Source organism: Lolium rigidum, chromosome 1 (genome assembly GCF_022539505.1).
Source record: "Lolium rigidum isolate FL_2022 chromosome 1, APGP_CSIRO_Lrig_0.1, whole genome shotgun sequence".
Taxonomy (NCBI): domain Eukaryota; kingdom Viridiplantae; phylum Streptophyta; class Magnoliopsida; order Poales; family Poaceae; genus Lolium; species Lolium rigidum.
Window position 1 is genome coordinate 7,307,241 of NC_061508.1, and position 17,693 is coordinate 7,324,933.

A 17,693-nucleotide genomic window follows, 5' to 3' on the forward strand; every position below is an offset into this window, starting at 1 on the left:
TCTGAAACAAATGCAAAAAATCTATAGGCACTATAGAAAGGAACGGAGGGAGTATCTCATTGATGAATTACTATTTGTCCACTACAACTTAAAAGAGAGAATAGTCAAGTGAATCCATGAACCCGGTCCACTTTTTTTATCACAAGAAACACCTTTATATTGCTTTTATCTTGTTTTCTACTTGCAACATGTACTATTTTAATCCGAAAATAAAAAAATATTTACTTTTCTTATTTGCATCCAGAACACCAAAAACAATCAAGCCTTTTACATTTTTTTACTTAGTTACTTTATTTCATCTAGTTTTACTCGCTTTATTTTTACTTGTGTTTATTTACTTACGCGAAACCTTGTGCTTGACAACCACACGGTGGAGTTGGGAACATAAAGTTTTTATTTTACTTGCAGGATTGCTAGAAGTAGAGAATACTCTTTGTCCAGTTTCCCCGAGAGTTCGATATAAATCCTCGAGTCACCCTTGTGGAGAAGATACTCTACTGATACAACACTCTGCACTTGAAATCCCAACGTATCAAGATCTTTTTGGTGTTGCTAATAGCCGTCATCAAGAGTATTTTTTGGCGCCGTTGCCGGGAGCTAAAAGGAGTTACATCATAGTGGTCGCTGCGATAGGGAAACCTACCCAGAAATTTCCGGTGCTGACTTAATAGGGAAACCTACCCAGAAAATTCCCCTTTTATTTTGTCTGATTCATCAATAAATAGGTCTTTTCATGGATCTAAGTCTAGAGTACCTTCATGTCAAAATTTATTACGGAGTTTTTGAGAGGACTCGGGGCTTTGACATTTAATGGTTGAACAATGTAGCAAACTCAGAACTGGTTGTTCTTACAAAAATTCTCATACTGAAAACTGAATTGTTTTTCTTCACAGTGAAGCTGAAAACTGAAATGTCACATAGCCTATTATGACAAACTCCATACTCGAACACAAAACACACTATAACCGATTCTATATAGATATACTTGGCATCAGTACACTTCAATTACCTGTACATTTCTGCTTGACAGTGCACAAATCTGGGCGTACACATACTCTTGGTGGTACATTTCATCCTGAAGCTCTAAGCCTCTGACGCGTACACATACACTTGGTGGTACTACTCCCGTGGTGGAATCAAATGAAATCATCATCTGGGCGTCTCTATACATATTGCAGCCATGTGAGGAGCCGTGGAGAGCATGCTCGACGACAGAGGATCCCAAGGCGCCGGAGGTGATGAGCGCAGAATCAAACGCTCCATTGGGTCATGCTCCCCCGCCAGCTTTTCCCTCCAGGTGATTCGCAGGGCCTTCAGCTTGTCGGCCACCTGGGTCATGGAAGGCCTATCTTCACCACTGGCGGCCAAGCACAACCTCCCCAGCTCAGCGACTTGTCCTAGCAGAACCTCCATCCCAGCGTGCACTATGCTCGCGTCTAGGATGCGCTCGAGATTCTCCTCCTTCATGGCAAGCAGGAAGGATGAGACAATGCTCTTGCCCTCCTTGGGTCCGTCATTATAGATCGCCGTCTTCCCAGTGATCAGCTCAAGCAGCACAACCCCGAAGCTGTAAACATCACTCTTCTCGGTGAGCTGCCGTTCCTGCAGGTATTCGGGGTCCAAGTAACCCAAGGTGCCCTGCACCATTGTCATGAACTGGGCCGCATCCTTGGGGAGCATCCTCGACGCCCCGAAGTCTGTCACTTTCGCCATGTAGTTGTCATCCAAAAGAATGTTCATGGACTTAACATCTCCGTGGACTATAGGGTGGTTTGTGGACAGGTGCAGATAGGCCAGTGCTTCAGCTGATTCTTGAGCGATCCTGAGACGGATATCCAGCGACGGAGATGTTCTGTTATGATGGATAAAGTCAAAGAGAGTGCCGTTCGAGATGTATTCATAGACCAGTATGGGGACCTCCACCTCCAAGCAGCACCCTAGAAGCCTGACCACATTCCGGTGGTTGGTCTGTGAAAGTATAATAATCTCCTGCACAAATTCATCGGTTTCAGCCATGTTCATGAGCTTTGAGCGCTTCACCGCTACTACCCTGTTATCCTTGAGAATACCCTTGTAGACAGTGCCGTGACCCCCCTTGCCCAGTTCTCTACTCTCGTCAAAATCGTTTGTAGCCTTCTTTAGATCTTCTTGCGTCAATATCCTCAACGTATCAACTTGTCTTGACATAATTTGGTGATATAATATCTGGCCACCATTCTGATCGAAGAATCTTTCTTTCTCTTTAGCCAGCTTCTTTTTCTGATACTCAGATCGTAGAGCGAAGATGCAAACCATGAGGAAGACAACACAGAAGCATATGCCTGAAATAATTACAGTTTATTACTATCAGTTCAACTAGCAACATTGCCAATATTCGGCTAAAAAATAATGCAACATGTGCCATAGACGGGATTTAATTGGCTATATGGCATGCACGCAAACTGTAGTTAGACACAAATAACTGACATAAGATGGCCAAAAGAGCTTTCTGTTTACTATTAAGGTTTGTGCACAACTAGTGTGCAAAATATTGTGATTGATAACTGAATTATTCAATTACCTATGACCATCTTCAGAGCTTTGTTTGGATCAGCTTGAACACAGGGTATGATTTTTGGATCGTCGCTCCTCAATCCTGATGGGCACGAACATGTGTAGCTTCCCTCAGTGTTTCTGCATTTACCTTTGCAAGGATAAAAGGGCTGGTTTGGAGGTTCGCACTCATTGATGTCTGTGGTTTCAAGGATGTGAGGGGAATTACAACATGAATCAACACAAACCTCAACAGTAGAGTTAAATAAGGAGAGTATGTGTGGACTTCTGGTGATGCAAATGCTTACCTTGGCACCCTCCTGGTAGGTAGGGATTACCCTCATAGCCTTGAGTGCAGTTGCACCGGTAGCCAGGGCCATTGGACACATTAATGCATTCACTGTACATGGCTTTGCATGCATATTGTGATCTCATCTTGCTGGCTTCCGAACAACTTCCATTACCAACTACCCAATCGAGTACCAAAGGAACCCCATCTGTATATTCACTGGCGAAATTTGTAGAGCTAACATATGAACGATCAAACTTGAACCAGTCCTCCTCAACAACGAATGAGTAGCTGCAAGGACTGAAAGACTGGATGGTAGAGTTGTCTACTAATGGCGAGGATGTGGTTGTAAAAGAGCTAATGTTTCCTGGAAAGGAGGTCTGGCAGCAACCCATGCCAAAGCACTCTGTGCTATCATCCACGCTACTTGCGTCAGTGCAATATGAATAGCATGAGTTGACAGTGAGAAAGTCAAGCTGGTTCTTTCCCTTGGTTGTTCCCATGATAAATGCGAAAGTATCACACCCGATTGCAATCAACTTGTTCTTGGTGCCAGAAACCTTATGAAAAGAATCAAGATTTAAGCCTTCCAAGCCACCAGTGCTATTGGTGCCATTGGTGTACTTGCATTCCCATGCTATGTGTGGGTTCTGAACGCGAATCTCACCCAGGATAAGATTGATGTCCAGTATCCTAACTTCAGTTGAGGCTAGATATGCCCCGCTATCATTGCAGGCGACATTAAAGGGTTCTTGGAAACAGCCTTTTCCAGTGCCAAAAGGGTATGGGATGCTGATGTTGCCACACTTATCTAGGCAGTCAGGCCTTGCCCTGTTGATGCTGCCAGAGGTCCCAGGTCCATAAGCGGTGGTAGTAGTATATTGCAAGGTTAGCGTGGCAGCGACAAGCAGTAATAGCTTTTGAACTGCAGGGAATGACAGAAAAATATCATTTATATATTGATCTATCCCTTCTGGATGCATACTATAGGACAGTAATTGATATGAAAATGCCAAATATAGCATTTTTTCGAACAGGAGGATAACCCCTAGCCTCTGCATCGATGGATGTACACAGCCATACATTACTAAAGAATATTTGCTTCCTCTTTCAAAATATGCCAAAGACATTTCTCCAACCCAAACAACATTTTGACCCCACTAGTTTGTTAAGAATTTGATCCCACTAGTACACAATTCTTTTGACCTAACAATATCTGTATCAGATGAAGAAATAAAGTTAACGCATGTCTTATGAAACAACACAAACTGTGTATGTCTCTCCTAGAATCCTAGCTACTCTCTGATTTCAAGTTTTCTTCTGCCACATAAGAATTTAAGTTCAAATTTGATCAGATAAGAACAGCAAAAAGATAGGAGAATTCACAACTCAGTATACTCCATGTTTCTTCATGATCTCATTCTAGAAAATGTCGGAAAAATACTACCGCTAATGAAAGAATAAAACTTACTAGCTTCTATAAGTTTGTGCCTTTCGGGCTTTTCTATGCAAATTTTCAGATGAAATATATCTATTAACTTTTTATTGGTAGCAATCTAAAGAGCTTAAGTACAGAATCAAATGGACGAACATATACATAAAGCAAAACTAGAAGTAACTTGTGTGTTGCTATTTGTGTATAAACCTAAATTTGCACATTGGGTGGGTGGGGATAGGACAAACAATATTCTTGCACAAATGCACAGCACAAGCGAACACAACACACATGTTTTATTCATTTGTATTGGATGCAATTTTTCTATTGACCGAGCACCACCTTTCATGTTTTTGTTGCATTTAACATCTAGTAGAAACAAAGAATTTTGAAATAATCTTTGACACAACTGAATAACCCTGCATTTGCCCGTGTAAAACAGCCTATTTCTTCCATGCCACTGATTTCACATCCAGGGCATTAATTAAAAATCCACCCTACTCTTTTGGTTGAGTGATGCAAAATGTACAAATTATCGATAGTGTGCGGTGACAAACAATCGGTGCTCCAGGAAAAATATTAAAAGGTTTTGTTCGAACGAGCTCCTAATGTTTCTAAAGGCTTGGAGCCCGCTTGCAGCCTTGCAGTGCATCAGCGACAGAGACGAATTCCGCAGCAACAAAGGAAATCGCATCTAAGAATCCAAGATAGTGCATCGTGCGACTAGGGTTTGCCGTACCTCATATGGGCTGGTAGCCCTGAGCCGTAGTACGCCGCCGCCGCCGCCGCCGCTGGTGGCTGCGGGGACCATGGCGAGAGGCGAACGAGGAGTCGAGGACCCTGGGGGTGCTGCGCCTTGCGTAACGGGCCTGTCCGTTGGCGTCACGCATACTGGGCCTGGGTTGTTGGTACAATTGGGAGTCTGGTATGGAGGAGAGATATGCAAAAAAAGCAATTGATTCACACCAACCTACATACTGATACGGCCTTCTCTCCACCCCCGGTTCAACTGTTCAAAAATTTACAAATGTTGTTTTCTCGAAGCACATTTCAAAAAATGTGTTTGAGATGCACGTGTTTCTTGTGAATAATTTGAGTGCTCCTCGAAAACGTATTCCGTATGAAAAAATTATGCTTGTTTTACCGAGCACTGCGTAAAAATAACTTTGAACAAAAACAAAGACTACGTAAATAAGACTAATTTTCTAGGTTCAATGCAAATAATATTATTTTTATTACATAAATATATCTCTTACTATATAAAATATAACATTGGGCTATTCATTATTCATACGCGGAGAATTGGAGACTTAACATTGTGCTGACATTATTGGTGTGTTTGTAGGTTCTACTTGTAATAAAATACATTTCTATTTCTATTTCTGTTGTAAAAGTGATTGTCTTTGAATCATATATACCATTAATGTCTCTAGACAATATTGTTATTTTCATTATTTTTTAGAGTTCGCCCTTCCTCAAATTATTTCTGTCCTATGGATTGTCGAGATGTGCGTGCAGAACTTTTAGTTGGATTTTTTGATAATTAAATATGTTTTTTGAATTGTGGGAGCATATGCATCCGTGAGTCGAATTGAATTTTCATATTTTGTTAATAATAAAAATGTGAATGAATTCCTCGTTGGGACGGGAATTTCCTGAGAAAGCCTTTTTTGTTTGTTGGAAAAGGCTACCGTTCACTAGGAGGATCGATCCTATGGGTCACTCCATTCACGTGGTGTTCCTTCTCTTCTGAGCATCTCTAGCATCTCCACGGTGTTGGCGCCATGGTGGAAGATGGGACATGTGGCCTCCGTGCGGGATTGTTCAGCCGCTCCACAACAGGATAGTTATCCTCTAGTCAGAGTGTTGCTGGTGCTGGCGCCCCACCTTGGCGCCGGTGGGTGGGCTACGAGGCGGTGACCAGATCCGCTTCCAAATACCATGGCATTGTTCATTGGTCACCGGAGTTGTAGGATTTGGAAGAGCGACGAGGAGAAATTGCGGTGGACAGTTCATGGAATGAATCCTAAAATGCCCACAAGACGCGATATATAGCGGCGCGGGGTACGACTATCGGGTACCCCTAATTTTTCTATCCGGGTCGGTCCATTTTCCAGCATTTTATTGTAAACACAAGAGTGAGTTGATGCAATGATTCTAGGCGTCTTCTCCTAGTCTTGATTCAATGCTGAAAATATTTTAGTGAATAGCTGCAAATGTTGTCCTCGCATGTTGCACACTGTGTGTTGACTTTTATCTCAATGCTTTGTTTCATGCTTTTTTTGCTGCATAGGTGTTTTTTAAATGGTATCATGTCTTTTTTGTATAGTTCTGGCCCACGGCAAAATAAAAACAATGCAACTGTGTTACAATAGCACAAAAAATTAATATGTTGGTGAGGGATATGCTTTAGTGCTTGATGCCGCTCTAGTGACATTTGACGATGGAGGAGCCGGGGGATGGAATCCCCAAATCCCCGGGTGGCCAAGCTAGCCTCTTTCCATTATTTGCTCGACAAAAACACAAAGCTTCTTAGATAAAATAATTAGAAAAAAGAAGGGAAACCCGCTATGAACATTTTTCCCTAGAGTACCCGTATGAGACAAAACCCTGCTCTATAGGACAGCTGCAACCATAAGAGTTTCTTTTAATCACCAACCATAAGAGCTAAGAGTACAGATTACACTACAAGCCAACACAAGAGGAAAAATTCTCAACTACAACACAAACGCACAAAGGAAAAAAAGAAACACTTGTCTTGTTTAATTAACACGGTTTGATCAGCCCACGAAGAGGTTAGACGGCGGGTCCACGCAGAAGCCACATGGTTAGGAAGAAAAGAGATGAATATGTTCATTATCCCGTTTCATAGAATGAAACCGAAGCCACTGAAATCTGAAGAGGTTAATTAGTTAGGACTAATTAGTTATTTAGTTACTATATGACAAATCAGACAATGACATATTTGTTTTTATATTTTGTTTGACTAGGTGCCCAATACTCGGCGGTCGTTCCAAGTGGCATGCCTTACTTCCCCTGCTCCTAGCAATCAGGCGAGCGGCCCACCAGCTGGAAGTTTGTCCCAGAGTTTGTTAGGGGCTGTTTGGATTGTGCCCGTGCCAGCCCTTCCAAATCGGGGCAAGCCAAAATTTTGGCGCAGGTTTCTGCCGCCACCAGCTTGCCAACGCATTGGCAGAAATAATGAACGCGGTGACCAAATAATTGGCGCATATCCAAAGTTGGGGCTTCCATCCAAACAAACGCCAACGTCCTCGTCAACGCCAAAAAATTGGTGGGGCAGCTCATGGCTACCATCCAAACATACCCTTAGAACAAATTGCTCCTTCAACCACTAGTCGACCATCAAGGTTTTGACGACTCGTTCCTGCTGTTTTAATTCGAATATGCCCCGGTTTAGAGATAATCATGTGTTTTGGGGGGACCCTTCACTTACTGTAAACTGCATGATGTTGTACAGATTCATATTTTCTCAAGTGAAAAATGATTTCACTCACACAGCCTTTTGTTTTATGGTTAATTGGAGACAGATAGAGGACATAGACTAGAGGTTGATGATATGTCCAAGCATCTAGCCAGCCGCTTGTAGCTAAGGCCTTTTGCTAAAGAGTGTTATGATTTGCTCGTCAGTTTGGAGATGGCTAGCCTTGGTTCCGGCAAAGAGATTGTTTGCCGGCCTTAGAGCATCTCCAGTCGTTGGAGACCCCCCGGGGCACAATCTGGATGGAAATTGGTCCGGATTGGACCTATTTTTAGCATGGGGATCAACGATTTTCCAGCCGTCCTGGAGAATTTGCGCGGGCCAGAGCGCGAAATCTTCACTGACACACGGGCCAGAGCGCGGAATTTGCTCCATCCGGAGTCCCCGGCAGACCCCAGAAAATCGAGGATGGCCTGGCGAGTCCGGACGGATTTAGGCCTAAATCCGGACGAAAACGAGAAGCTAGGGGCGTGATTAGGCCATTTTCATCCATCGAATGAAAAAAAGAGGTCATGGGGGTCTTCCAGGAGACATAATTGAAGATGCTCTTATGTCTGAGAAGGCTACCGGAGACAAAATCTAGAAGGTGGAGGAATATATCGGCAGCAAAAGCAAGAAGAGTAATGCCACTACAAAGGTGCTCGTAGCAGACGGCTTTCATCTCTTCAGGTTGTGTGTTCGAGAGTTTTGTTAATCTATTTTTAGTGGGTTTTCTTTGCAATGTGGTGATTTGAGTGAGTTGGTAGGTCTGCTTAGGAGTTGCTCAGGGCTAATCTGCTTGTAGTTTTGTTGTGACGATTTTCGCCAGATTTTTAATTAATTACTGAGTAATTCTCTTCTATTTGATTGATAGTTTGGGGGGAAAAGGTTGCCCCGTTTCAAAAAAAAGTCTACGTATAAAATTCTCTTACCTGTTACCGTGAGCCATGGCCAATCCATGTATGGAGTGACCGGCCGCCGGGTTCGTCTAGAACTCCTTCCACCTGTGTATGTGCCTGTGATCGCCGTGAGAAAAAAGCCAACTGAAAGCTGGTGAAAATACAAATTGCGGCAAAAGAAATTCACCTGAAACAAAGGGAGGGAACTCCTGCTCCAGGATTCGGCTTTCTTTTGCTAAGGCACCGGGCCTTTGAGAGTGCTCTTCCCCAAGCGGTTGTTTTATGGAGAGCTTCATCGTGCATATATGCGGCTACTGCCAGCTCTTTCCAGTGGCGCGTCTGGAACGAGTCAAAACACATTGCGCATGGCAGACTTGGTCTTCCTCCGTTGAAAGCCCGTCAAGTCTTTGTGATGTACTCTTCGGTGGTGAAAGGAAAAAAAAAAGATCATCACGGATACTATTAATCTCAAGAAAGCAACATCTGATAATCTTATTGATAAACTCCTCACCGGGTACCAATCAAACAGCCTCGACCCCTTTTTTTTCCTCAAAATGTCTCACCTGAATTTCATTTCCTTGTCGACGTGTTACATGGTACAGGAAGAGAGATGGTTGCGCCAAAGCCTCATCTGAGCTTTGTGATCACTGTTTTTGTGGGACCAGAGAGAGAGGTCCTCAACTATCCTACTGATGATGAGATTACAAGCCAAAGTTTCTTGTCTGAATATCAGAGAGTTCCTGGCGTCCTAGAGTCTGAGTCTCCACATGATGGAGATCATTGCAAAGGGGCAAATGTCGTTGTGAAGCAAGGTGTGGCGACTGCGTGTCCACATGTCTGCTTGGTCGCCACTCTGCAAGTCAGGTAATGTATTTGTCTAGTTAATGTTTGATGCTCCATTGGATGCCACTCTACAAGTCAAGTGCAAGTCCGATATACATAGACCGCGGGGAGTTGCCCATCATCTTCTTTCACAGCTAAACATAACTAGTTGAAATAAGGATCTGAACTCTTCAACTGCTTACTTGTTTTTACTTGACGTCGCTGTAGTGAGCCGAGAAAATCACAAGTCACTCCAAGTTGCCAATTGGAGCACATTGCAGGATTCGAAATCAGTGGGCGAAGCTGTGGCGCTAAGAATATATTTCATTTCCTTCTAAATTATTTAGATATTTCCCAAATTTAACTGGGAGCTGTTGGCTTATTTGTTATGTTTATATCATTTGTTCATAGGTTTTTAAAACGGATTCAAAAGCGACATTCAGCCTCACCTGTCAAGGCTCTCAACAAGTAACACAGCAACTAATCGGTGATAAAAGATGGGTTGACTATGAACTAGGCTGATTAGGTGTACTGATGTACTAGATGAATTATCACTAATTTCAAAATTACTTCCTAAAGATATTAAAATTAGCAAATCTGAAATCTGTTGACAATATTGATGACACAAGTTGTTTGTTGACAAACTAAAACTTGTTTTGTATAAAATAATTCTAGATTCTCCCAATCTAACCTTTTTGGTGACTGTAATTTGTACTCTGTGGAGCACAACAATGATCTAGCAATCCATCCGGACAGGTTCAATGTGTGAATGCATTATACTCTCAAATTATTAAAAAAAAAATCATTCCAAAGCAATTGCTGAAAGCAACGAATGAAAGATGGTAAGCTACCACAAATATGAAATAGTGTCAAATTTTCCGTAACCTGGCAACTATACAAACATCACGGAAACAAGGACTTAAATCTTGAGATAACCATTTTCCATCATCTATATTAACACTTGGTACCACAAATACAGGACGACCATGGATAGTAGTACTACTCAAAGCTCCAAGTCTGGTGTAAAACTCAATAAAACTATCATCTGGGTGTCTCCATGCCTATTCCAGTCATCTGCGGGACCGTTGAGAAGCTACTCGACAATGGAAGGTCCCAAGGTAACGAAGCTACAGATGACAAGTGCACGACCAAAGGCTCCAGTGCGGTATGCTCCATTACCAGTTTTTCCCTCCACGTGCTTCGCAGGGCCTTCAGCTGATCAGCCACCTCTGTCATGGAAGGCCTATCTTCGCCACTGGCAGCCAAGCACATCCTACCCAGCTCTGCAACTTCTTCCAGCAGCGTCTCCATCTCAGCGTGCATTATGCTCGCATCAAGGATACCCTCGAGGTCCCCCTCCTTCATGGCGAGCAGGAAGGATGACACCAGGCTCTTGCCTTGCTTGGGGCCGTCGTGGTAGATCGCCGTCTTCCCTGTGATCAGCTCCAGCAACACGACCCCAAAGCTGTAAACGTCGCTCTTCTCCGTGAGTTGCCGCTCCTGCAAGTACTCGGGGTCCAGGTAACCCAGGGTTCCTTGAACCAATGTCATGAACTGAACCTCATCCTTGGGGAGCGTCCTTGACGCCCCAAAGTCGGTCACTTTCGCCATGTAGCTGTCATCCAAGAGAATGTTCATGGACTTAACATCTCCATGGACTATAGGGTGGTTTGTCGACAGATGCAGATAGGCCAGTGCTTCTGCTGATTCTTGAGCGATCCTGAGACGGGTATCCAGTGAGGGAGATGCGCTGTTATGATGGATAAAGTCAAAGAGAGTGCCGTTCGAGATGTATTCGTAGACCAGTATGGGGACCTCCACCTCCAAGCAGCACCCTAGAAGCCTGACAACATTCCGGTGGTTGGTCTGTGAAAGTATAATAATCTCCTGCACGAATTCATCAGTTTCGGCCACGTTCATGAGCTTTGAGCGTTTCACAGCTACTACCCTGTCATCCTTGAGAATGCCCTTGTAGACAGTGCCATGACCGCCCCTTCCCAGTTCTCTGTTCTCATCAAAATTGTTTGTGGCCTTCTTCAGTTCTTCTTGCGTGAATATCCTCAATGTATCAACTTGTTTTGACATAATTTGATGGTATAATATCTGACCACCATTCTGTTCGAAGAATCTTTCCTTCTCTTTCTTCAGCTTCCTTTTCTGATACTCAGCATGTATTGCAAAGATACAGACCGTGAGGAAGACGATGCTCACGGATATGCCTGAAAAATGTGACGGTTAATTACTATCAGTTCAACTAGCGTCATTGCCCAAATTCAGCTAAAAACAACAACGCAATATGTGCCATACACACCATTTACTTTGCTATATGACATGCATGCAAACTGCACTTAAACTTATAGAACATGCATAAGAAGTGCTAAAGAGCTTTTCAGTTGCTTTATTAAGTAGTGTGAGTGCACAAAATATTATGATCGTTAATTATCCAATTACCTATGGCGATGTTCTGAGCTTTGTTTGGGTTAACTCGAACGCATGGTATGGTCTTTGGATCATCGCTTCTGAATCCTGATGAGCATAAACAGGAGTAGCTTCCAATGGTGTTTCTGCAATTCCCTTTGCAAGGATACAAAGACTGATCTGGAGATTCACACTCGTTGATGTCTGTCATTTCAAGGATGTCAGGGGAATATGAACATCAATTACCAGAAATTGCATTCCATAAATAATAAAGCTGACATAAAGGAGAGTATATATGTGGGCTTTCAGTGATGCATACGCATACCTTGGCACCCTCCTTGTAGGTAGGGATTGCCCTCATAACCTTGAGAGCAGTTGCAGCGGTAACCGGGGCCATTGGATACATTAACACATTCACTATTCCTGGCTTGGCAGGCATACTGTGGTCCCATCTTGCTGGCTTCCGTACAACTTCCATTGCCAACAACCCAATCAAGCACCAGAGGAACCCCATTTGTATATTTACTGGCAAAATTTGTAGAGCTAACAAACAAAGGTTCAAACTTGAACCAGCCCTCCTCAACAGCGAATGAGTAGCTGCATGGGCTGAAAGACTTGATGGTAGAGTTGTCTAGTAATGCTGCAGTTGTGGTGTTAAAGGAGCTGATGTTTCCTGGAAACGTTGTCTGGCAGCAACCCAGTCCAGAACACTCATTGCTATCATCAACGCTACTTGCGTCAGTGCAGTATGAATAGCATGTGTGGACAGCGTAGTAGTCAAGCTGGTTCTTGCCCATGCCGGATCCCACGACGAATCCAAGCGTATCACACCCAATTGAAATCAACTTGTTCTTGGTGTCGGAAAACTTATGAAAAGGATCAAGCCTTAAGCCATCCAAACCGCTGCTATTGGTGCCATTGGCGTAATTGCATTGCCATGCGATGTGTGGGTTCAGAACACGGATCTCACCCAGGTTAAGATTGATGTCCAGTACCCTAACTCCAGTTGAGGCTAGATGCGCCTCGCCTTCATTGCACGTGACATTGAAGGGTTCTTGGAAGCAACCTTTTCCGATGCCAAACGGGTAGGGGATGCTGACGTTGCCACATTTGCCTGGGCAGCCAAGCCGTGTCATGGGGATGTTCCCAGAGGATTCGGACCCATAAGCTGTAGTACTATGTTGCAGTAATAGGGTGGCAGCGACAAGTAATAATAAGAGCTTCCGACCTATAAGGCAATGGTCAAGAAATGTATCATGTACATATAAATATATCTTGGTTGGATGCATCTGTTGAAACTGATATGAGCCATTCCTCTACGATTTCACATGTAAGGCAGTAAATTGAAAATTTCGTCTACGATGTAACTGAATGTTCCGTTTGGTTAAACGATGCAGAAAATAACAAACTATCGATTTTGGGTGCTTACGCTTAAACAATGTCGAAGTGAACAAGCTACAGCCCCGATGAGCAAAAAAAAAAAAATCGCGGTAAGTCTAAAAATCCCCGTACCTTACAGGGCCTGAGCGCAGCACCGTGCGGCAGCCAGGTAGGGCCGCGAAGGAGGTAAGACTGCGCAAGACGGCAAACGAGGCCGGACCGGCGGGCAGTGCCGGATACTCGGATCCGGCGCCGGGCGCTGGCTGGAGGAGACAGACCTCCGGCCACGGGAACACGCCAGAGGCAGACGAGAACCCTGAGTTCCGTACTGGTGGTGGCGGGCCTTTCCATCGACGCCAGGCATCTCGCCGGCAAGGCGGCAATAGGCGGGCTCGCTCAGTTCAGGGGATGGCGGTGGAGACTTGACTGGAGAGGCCAGGGTGTAGCTTCGGTGTGTTTTGGATAGCCCAAAATTTTGGTGAGTCCCTTTCCCACAAATTGGCTAGAAAAAAAGTTAATAGTGGAGTGCTAAAAATTATTTGGCAACCATCCAAAAAAGAGTGAAGCTTTTGGTCGAGAGAATCAACTTGTGGTTGGATGGTTATAAGAGCAATGGTATCGCAACCCACTAGAGTTCAAATTCCAGATAAAAGGTGAAATATTCTTCAATGGGAGGCGATGTTCCCGTCGATAACGAAGCGTCCGTGGTGACTTCATCAATCTCAAGTCTCAACCTACTGGATTAGTTTCTTAAACTCAATCTCGAAGATGCTCATAGGAGTAGGGTGTATGTGCGTTCGTAGAGGTGAGTGTATACACGTATTGGTGAGCATTTATGCCCGTACCGTGTTTCGCAAAAAAATAAACTTTTCGTCGTGACCAAACAATTGTTAGAGCATATTTTGGCCGCAGTTCAAATATACCCTTGGTTTTGGGTATATTTGTCATTTGCCAAACACCGAAAGTCTTATGTTGTCGTCGAACAGAGAGGATATCGTTGGCATAATAATCAGTTTTGCTATTGGCAGATCCAGAATTAGCTTAGACCTCGCCTCAAGTGTTGCTAGATTTGTAGTGCCATATGAGAGCTTCACATGGATTGTAATTGAGAAAAACTAACTTGTTCACTACAAGTAGATTGCAAATGACCGAGACTTAAGATAATTCTTCCTGTACAGGAAATATAAAAGACCGTGAAGTGAGAACCAACCTGAGGTTGGGTGGTTAGGAGGGTGGTTGTACCCCCAGCCCATCAGAGTTCAAACCCCAGGTTTGACATCTGTGTGTCTCATAAAGGCGGAATATTCATTCAGTGGGAGGCGATGTTCTCGTCGACAGCGAGGCGCCTGTGGTGACTTCGTCAATTTCAAGATCCAATCCGCCGGCTCAGTCTTCCGGAGGTGCTCATAGGGGTAGGGTGTGCATGTGTGCGTTCATAGGGATGAGTGTATGCACGTGTATGTGAGCGTCTGCGTTTATACTGTGTTTCTCAAAAGAAAAAGACCGTGAAGAATTTCCTTTTTTTCCCACCCTTTAGAAATTTAGCTTGCAACACTCTACTCACAAATAGGGAAAGACCATAGCACCCCTTGTGGGCCCCAACGTGTGAAGCAAGCCTGGTAAAAAAGTAAGGTACATATAAAAATATTTTTTCCTAAAAACACAAAGTTTCCTACACGTGCCTCGATGGCATAAGAGTTTGTTGCTTGTTGGGTTCCAGTAACAAGATGGTGATTTCCTACTTTAGCAAAACTTTGAATGAAAAGTGTGTTTGGCATATATGAGCACGTGCTCATGCTCATGGTTCTTAAAAATCATATTTTTTGGATTCTTAAAATTTTAAAATTAAATACCCGCATACATATAAACATTTCGAAGGTACGGTAGAAATTTTTGAAAAAAATATGTTGTATTTTAAGCTATATAAAAAGACAATTTTTTGACAAATATCTATCCCTATACGTAGCCAGAATTTTTTTTCGTGCAGCTCAAAATACAATGCAATTTCTACCGAAACTTCATACAAGTATTCAGGACATATGTACGTATTTATAAAATAAATGTAACGATTTGTTTGAAACAAAAATACACAATTTTTAAATATTTTGAAAACTGGGAGCACTAGTGCTCATGTGCACCAAATGTGCTTCAACGTTGAAGCACCAACTATCGAAATTTTAGAAAGAACTACTTCCTTCATTCACAAACAAGTGTATTTTTAGATTTTGTCATAAGTGAAGCATATGAAACGTGTTAAAAATTCAACTTTATAAGGAAAAGTGATCAAGGTATTTGTGACACTACATTAGTATCACTTGATCCATTTTAAAACCTTCATAATATATCAATTTCATGTCATCTGTTTCTACTTTTTTATATTAATCAAATTTAAAAAGGTTTAACTTAAGACAAAAGTTTGAAGTGCACTTATTTATGTGGAAGTAAAACAAAATACCTCCCTTCATTGGAGAAAACATACAAACATACTACTCCCTCCGTTATAGTTGTCAGAATCATGATTCTGCTGTACGATTCTACGATTCTACGATTTTACGATCCAAATTAAGTGGAACGATTCAATGATTCTACTAAGGGCCTTTTTGTTGTGGCTGGCTGTGGCTGCTGTGCAGAAAAGCTGTTGTAGGAGAAGTTGCTTTTCTGAGTGGAAGTCTTTGGCAAACTAGCTGGCTGTCTGGCTGTAAACTGTTGACTTGTCAGAAACACCCTTACATTCATGAAAAGTCGTACTGTCGCTGCTTCACGTGTAATAAATAGAATATGACCTGCGGTGGCATTTTTTCGGTAATTTGAAGCAACGATATGACCTAAACTGTAAGCTCCTTCGGTTGACTTGCGGGGAAGCTCGGGAAGCACCTAAAACGGTGCTTTTCTCCGTCTGAAGGAAAACGCCTGGCTTTTGGAAAAGCCCATCGCGCAGCCGAGCCCTTTGGCTCGTTTGAGCTGCTTATTTTCGTGGAAAGCCTCCAAAAGCTAGAACAAAAGGGCCCTAAGTAGAATCTAAGATTTTACGATTCTAGAAGTTAAGATCCTAAGATTTGCAATCCCACCTTAGAGGTTCCGATCCGATTCAAAATCACGATTCTAACAACCTTGCCTCTATTACATGAAACATGTCTTAGATTTGTTGAAATCCGTCTAATTTTTGACAAATATCAAACAAGTTTCATGAGGCGGAGAAAGTACAAGCTAGGATGGCTACGATATCCGGATAGAGCAGCGAAAAATTACCCATGATCGACGACCAATCCATGATTGTAGAGCGTCGGCCGTCTGGTTTGTCTCCCTGTATGTGCATGTGCCAGGACATGCCAGAGAGAACAAAAGAGTCACACTTATATAGCATGAGATGCATACGATCTAGTCAATTCTCCCCTAATTAATAATCCAAACCGTGTGTGTGATGATGTGGTCATGAGTGACCGGAATTCATCGCCATCTCCTTGATTATAGTTGTGCGATTAGCTTTTGAAAATTTCCGCATTATGCTGTTTCAGACTGGAAGTGGTCTCTCAGACTCGATCTTTTCCTGTCACCACTTTATGTCTCGGGCTAATCTCCCCTTCTATAAAGGTAAGGTTCCTTTTGGCGCACTTGAGAAAAAAAAACACTGATGCGCGGACCTATCGAACCAAACAGATGAGATGGAAAATTTGGAAATCCCCGTTTCGAATATTGAACAGTTATTATCCCTTGGTTCATATGATGCTGAGCTCTGGGCATAGTATATGTTGGTTGAGCGAGGTACTTTTAGAATTTGAGTGACGTACTCTTAGACGGAAAAGTTGGTAATCAGATGTGTCAGATTCAGGGTCTGTTTGTTTGGGCTGCAGCTTTTGAGAAGCACTTGTAGCTGTTGAGCTGTGGAAAAGCAGCTGTGGAAAGCAGCTGTGAGAAGCTGAGATTTGATGTTTGGCAGGAGTGCTGTTAATGGCTGCTGTAGCTGTTATGAAGAATGAAATCTCTGAAATACCCCTGAATGCTAAACAAGGTATATAAATGATGATTTGACACGAATCAACTAATTGTGACTGTTTTACGAGACTTGTTCATACTAAATATAAAACATCACATATATTCAAAGAGTGTCGTGACATTTATATTACAAGACATGTCTCATCAACTCAAAATGGAGAAGATTGTGTAGACAAGAGTGTTTGGTTAAATATACAAGTTGTATAAATATTGATTTAAAACGAATTAGCTATTTCTAACTGAACACCCTCCTTTTTCTCTAAGCTCGAGTCCTTTGTCGTGGTATCGTCACGGCATATGCCATAGGGTGGCTAATCGAAGGGGCTCCTGAGAGATCTCACGGCGGTATCCGGAAGCGGGTATGGGCACGAGCGACACGGCGACGTACCCAGGTTCGAGGCCCTCCGGTGGAGGTAAAACCTCTACTCCTGCTAGAGTGTATATGAT

General features: G+C 43.0%; 2 protein-coding genes across 3 annotated transcripts; both read right to left on the minus strand.

Annotated features, from left to right (window-relative positions):
* Window positions 1-990: 990 nt before the first annotated feature.
* LOC124666752 (wall-associated receptor kinase 2-like) lies at window positions 991-8,983 on the minus strand. 2 transcript variants are annotated; one of them, XM_047204089.1, is made up of 5 exons: window positions 8,821-8,983; window positions 8,667-8,738; window positions 2,841-3,746; window positions 2,561-2,731; window positions 991-2,321 (listed from the first exon to the last, which is right to left on the minus strand). In XM_047204089.1, exons 1-5 carry the CDS (start codon window positions 8,927-8,929, stop codon window positions 1,150-1,152), a joined length of 2,430 nt encoding a protein of 809 aa, XP_047060045.1. In that variant the 5' UTR covers window positions 8,930-8,983; the 3' UTR covers window positions 991-1,149. The 2 variants fall into 2 exon arrangements, with proteins under 2 accessions (XP_047060045.1, XP_047060041.1); XM_047204085.1 differs by having other exon boundaries at window positions 8,667-8,750.
* Window positions 8,984-10,248: 1,265 nt separating this feature from the next.
* Window positions 10,249-13,116, minus strand: LOC124666770 (wall-associated receptor kinase 2-like). The gene is made up of 3 exons (XM_047204100.1): window positions 12,199-13,116; window positions 11,907-12,077; window positions 10,249-11,674 (listed from the first exon to the last, which is right to left on the minus strand). Exons 1-3 carry the CDS (start codon window positions 13,007-13,009, stop codon window positions 10,497-10,499), a joined length of 2,160 nt encoding a protein of 719 aa, XP_047060056.1. The 5' UTR covers window positions 13,010-13,116; the 3' UTR covers window positions 10,249-10,496.
* Window positions 13,117-17,693: the final 4,577 nt, after the last annotated feature.

Excerpts from the sequence above, each read along its gene's own strand:
- LOC124666752 (XM_047204085.1), bottom strand. The coding sequence starts at position 8,929 with ATGAAGCTCTCCATAAAACAACCGCTTGGGGAAGAGCACTCTCAAAGG. Across the intron at positions 2,732-2,840 it reads CCTACCAGGAGGGTGCCAAG|ACATCAATGAGTGCGAACCT; the intron begins GTAAGCATTTGC and ends TTGAAACCACAG. Across the intron at positions 2,322-2,560 it reads AGCTCTGAAGATGGTCATAG|GCATATGCTTCTGTGTTGTC; the intron begins GTAATTGAATAA and ends TAATTATTTCAG.
- LOC124666770 (XM_047204100.1), bottom strand. The coding sequence starts at position 13,009 with ATGACACGGCTTGGCTGCCCAGGCAAATGTGGCAACGTCAGCATCCCC. Across the intron at positions 12,078-12,198 it reads CCTACAAGGAGGGTGCCAAG|ACATCAACGAGTGTGAATCT; the intron begins GTATGCGTATGC and ends TTGAAATGACAG. Across the intron at positions 11,675-11,906 it reads AGCTCAGAACATCGCCATAG|GCATATCCGTGAGCATCGTC; the intron begins GTAATTGGATAA and ends CACATTTTTCAG.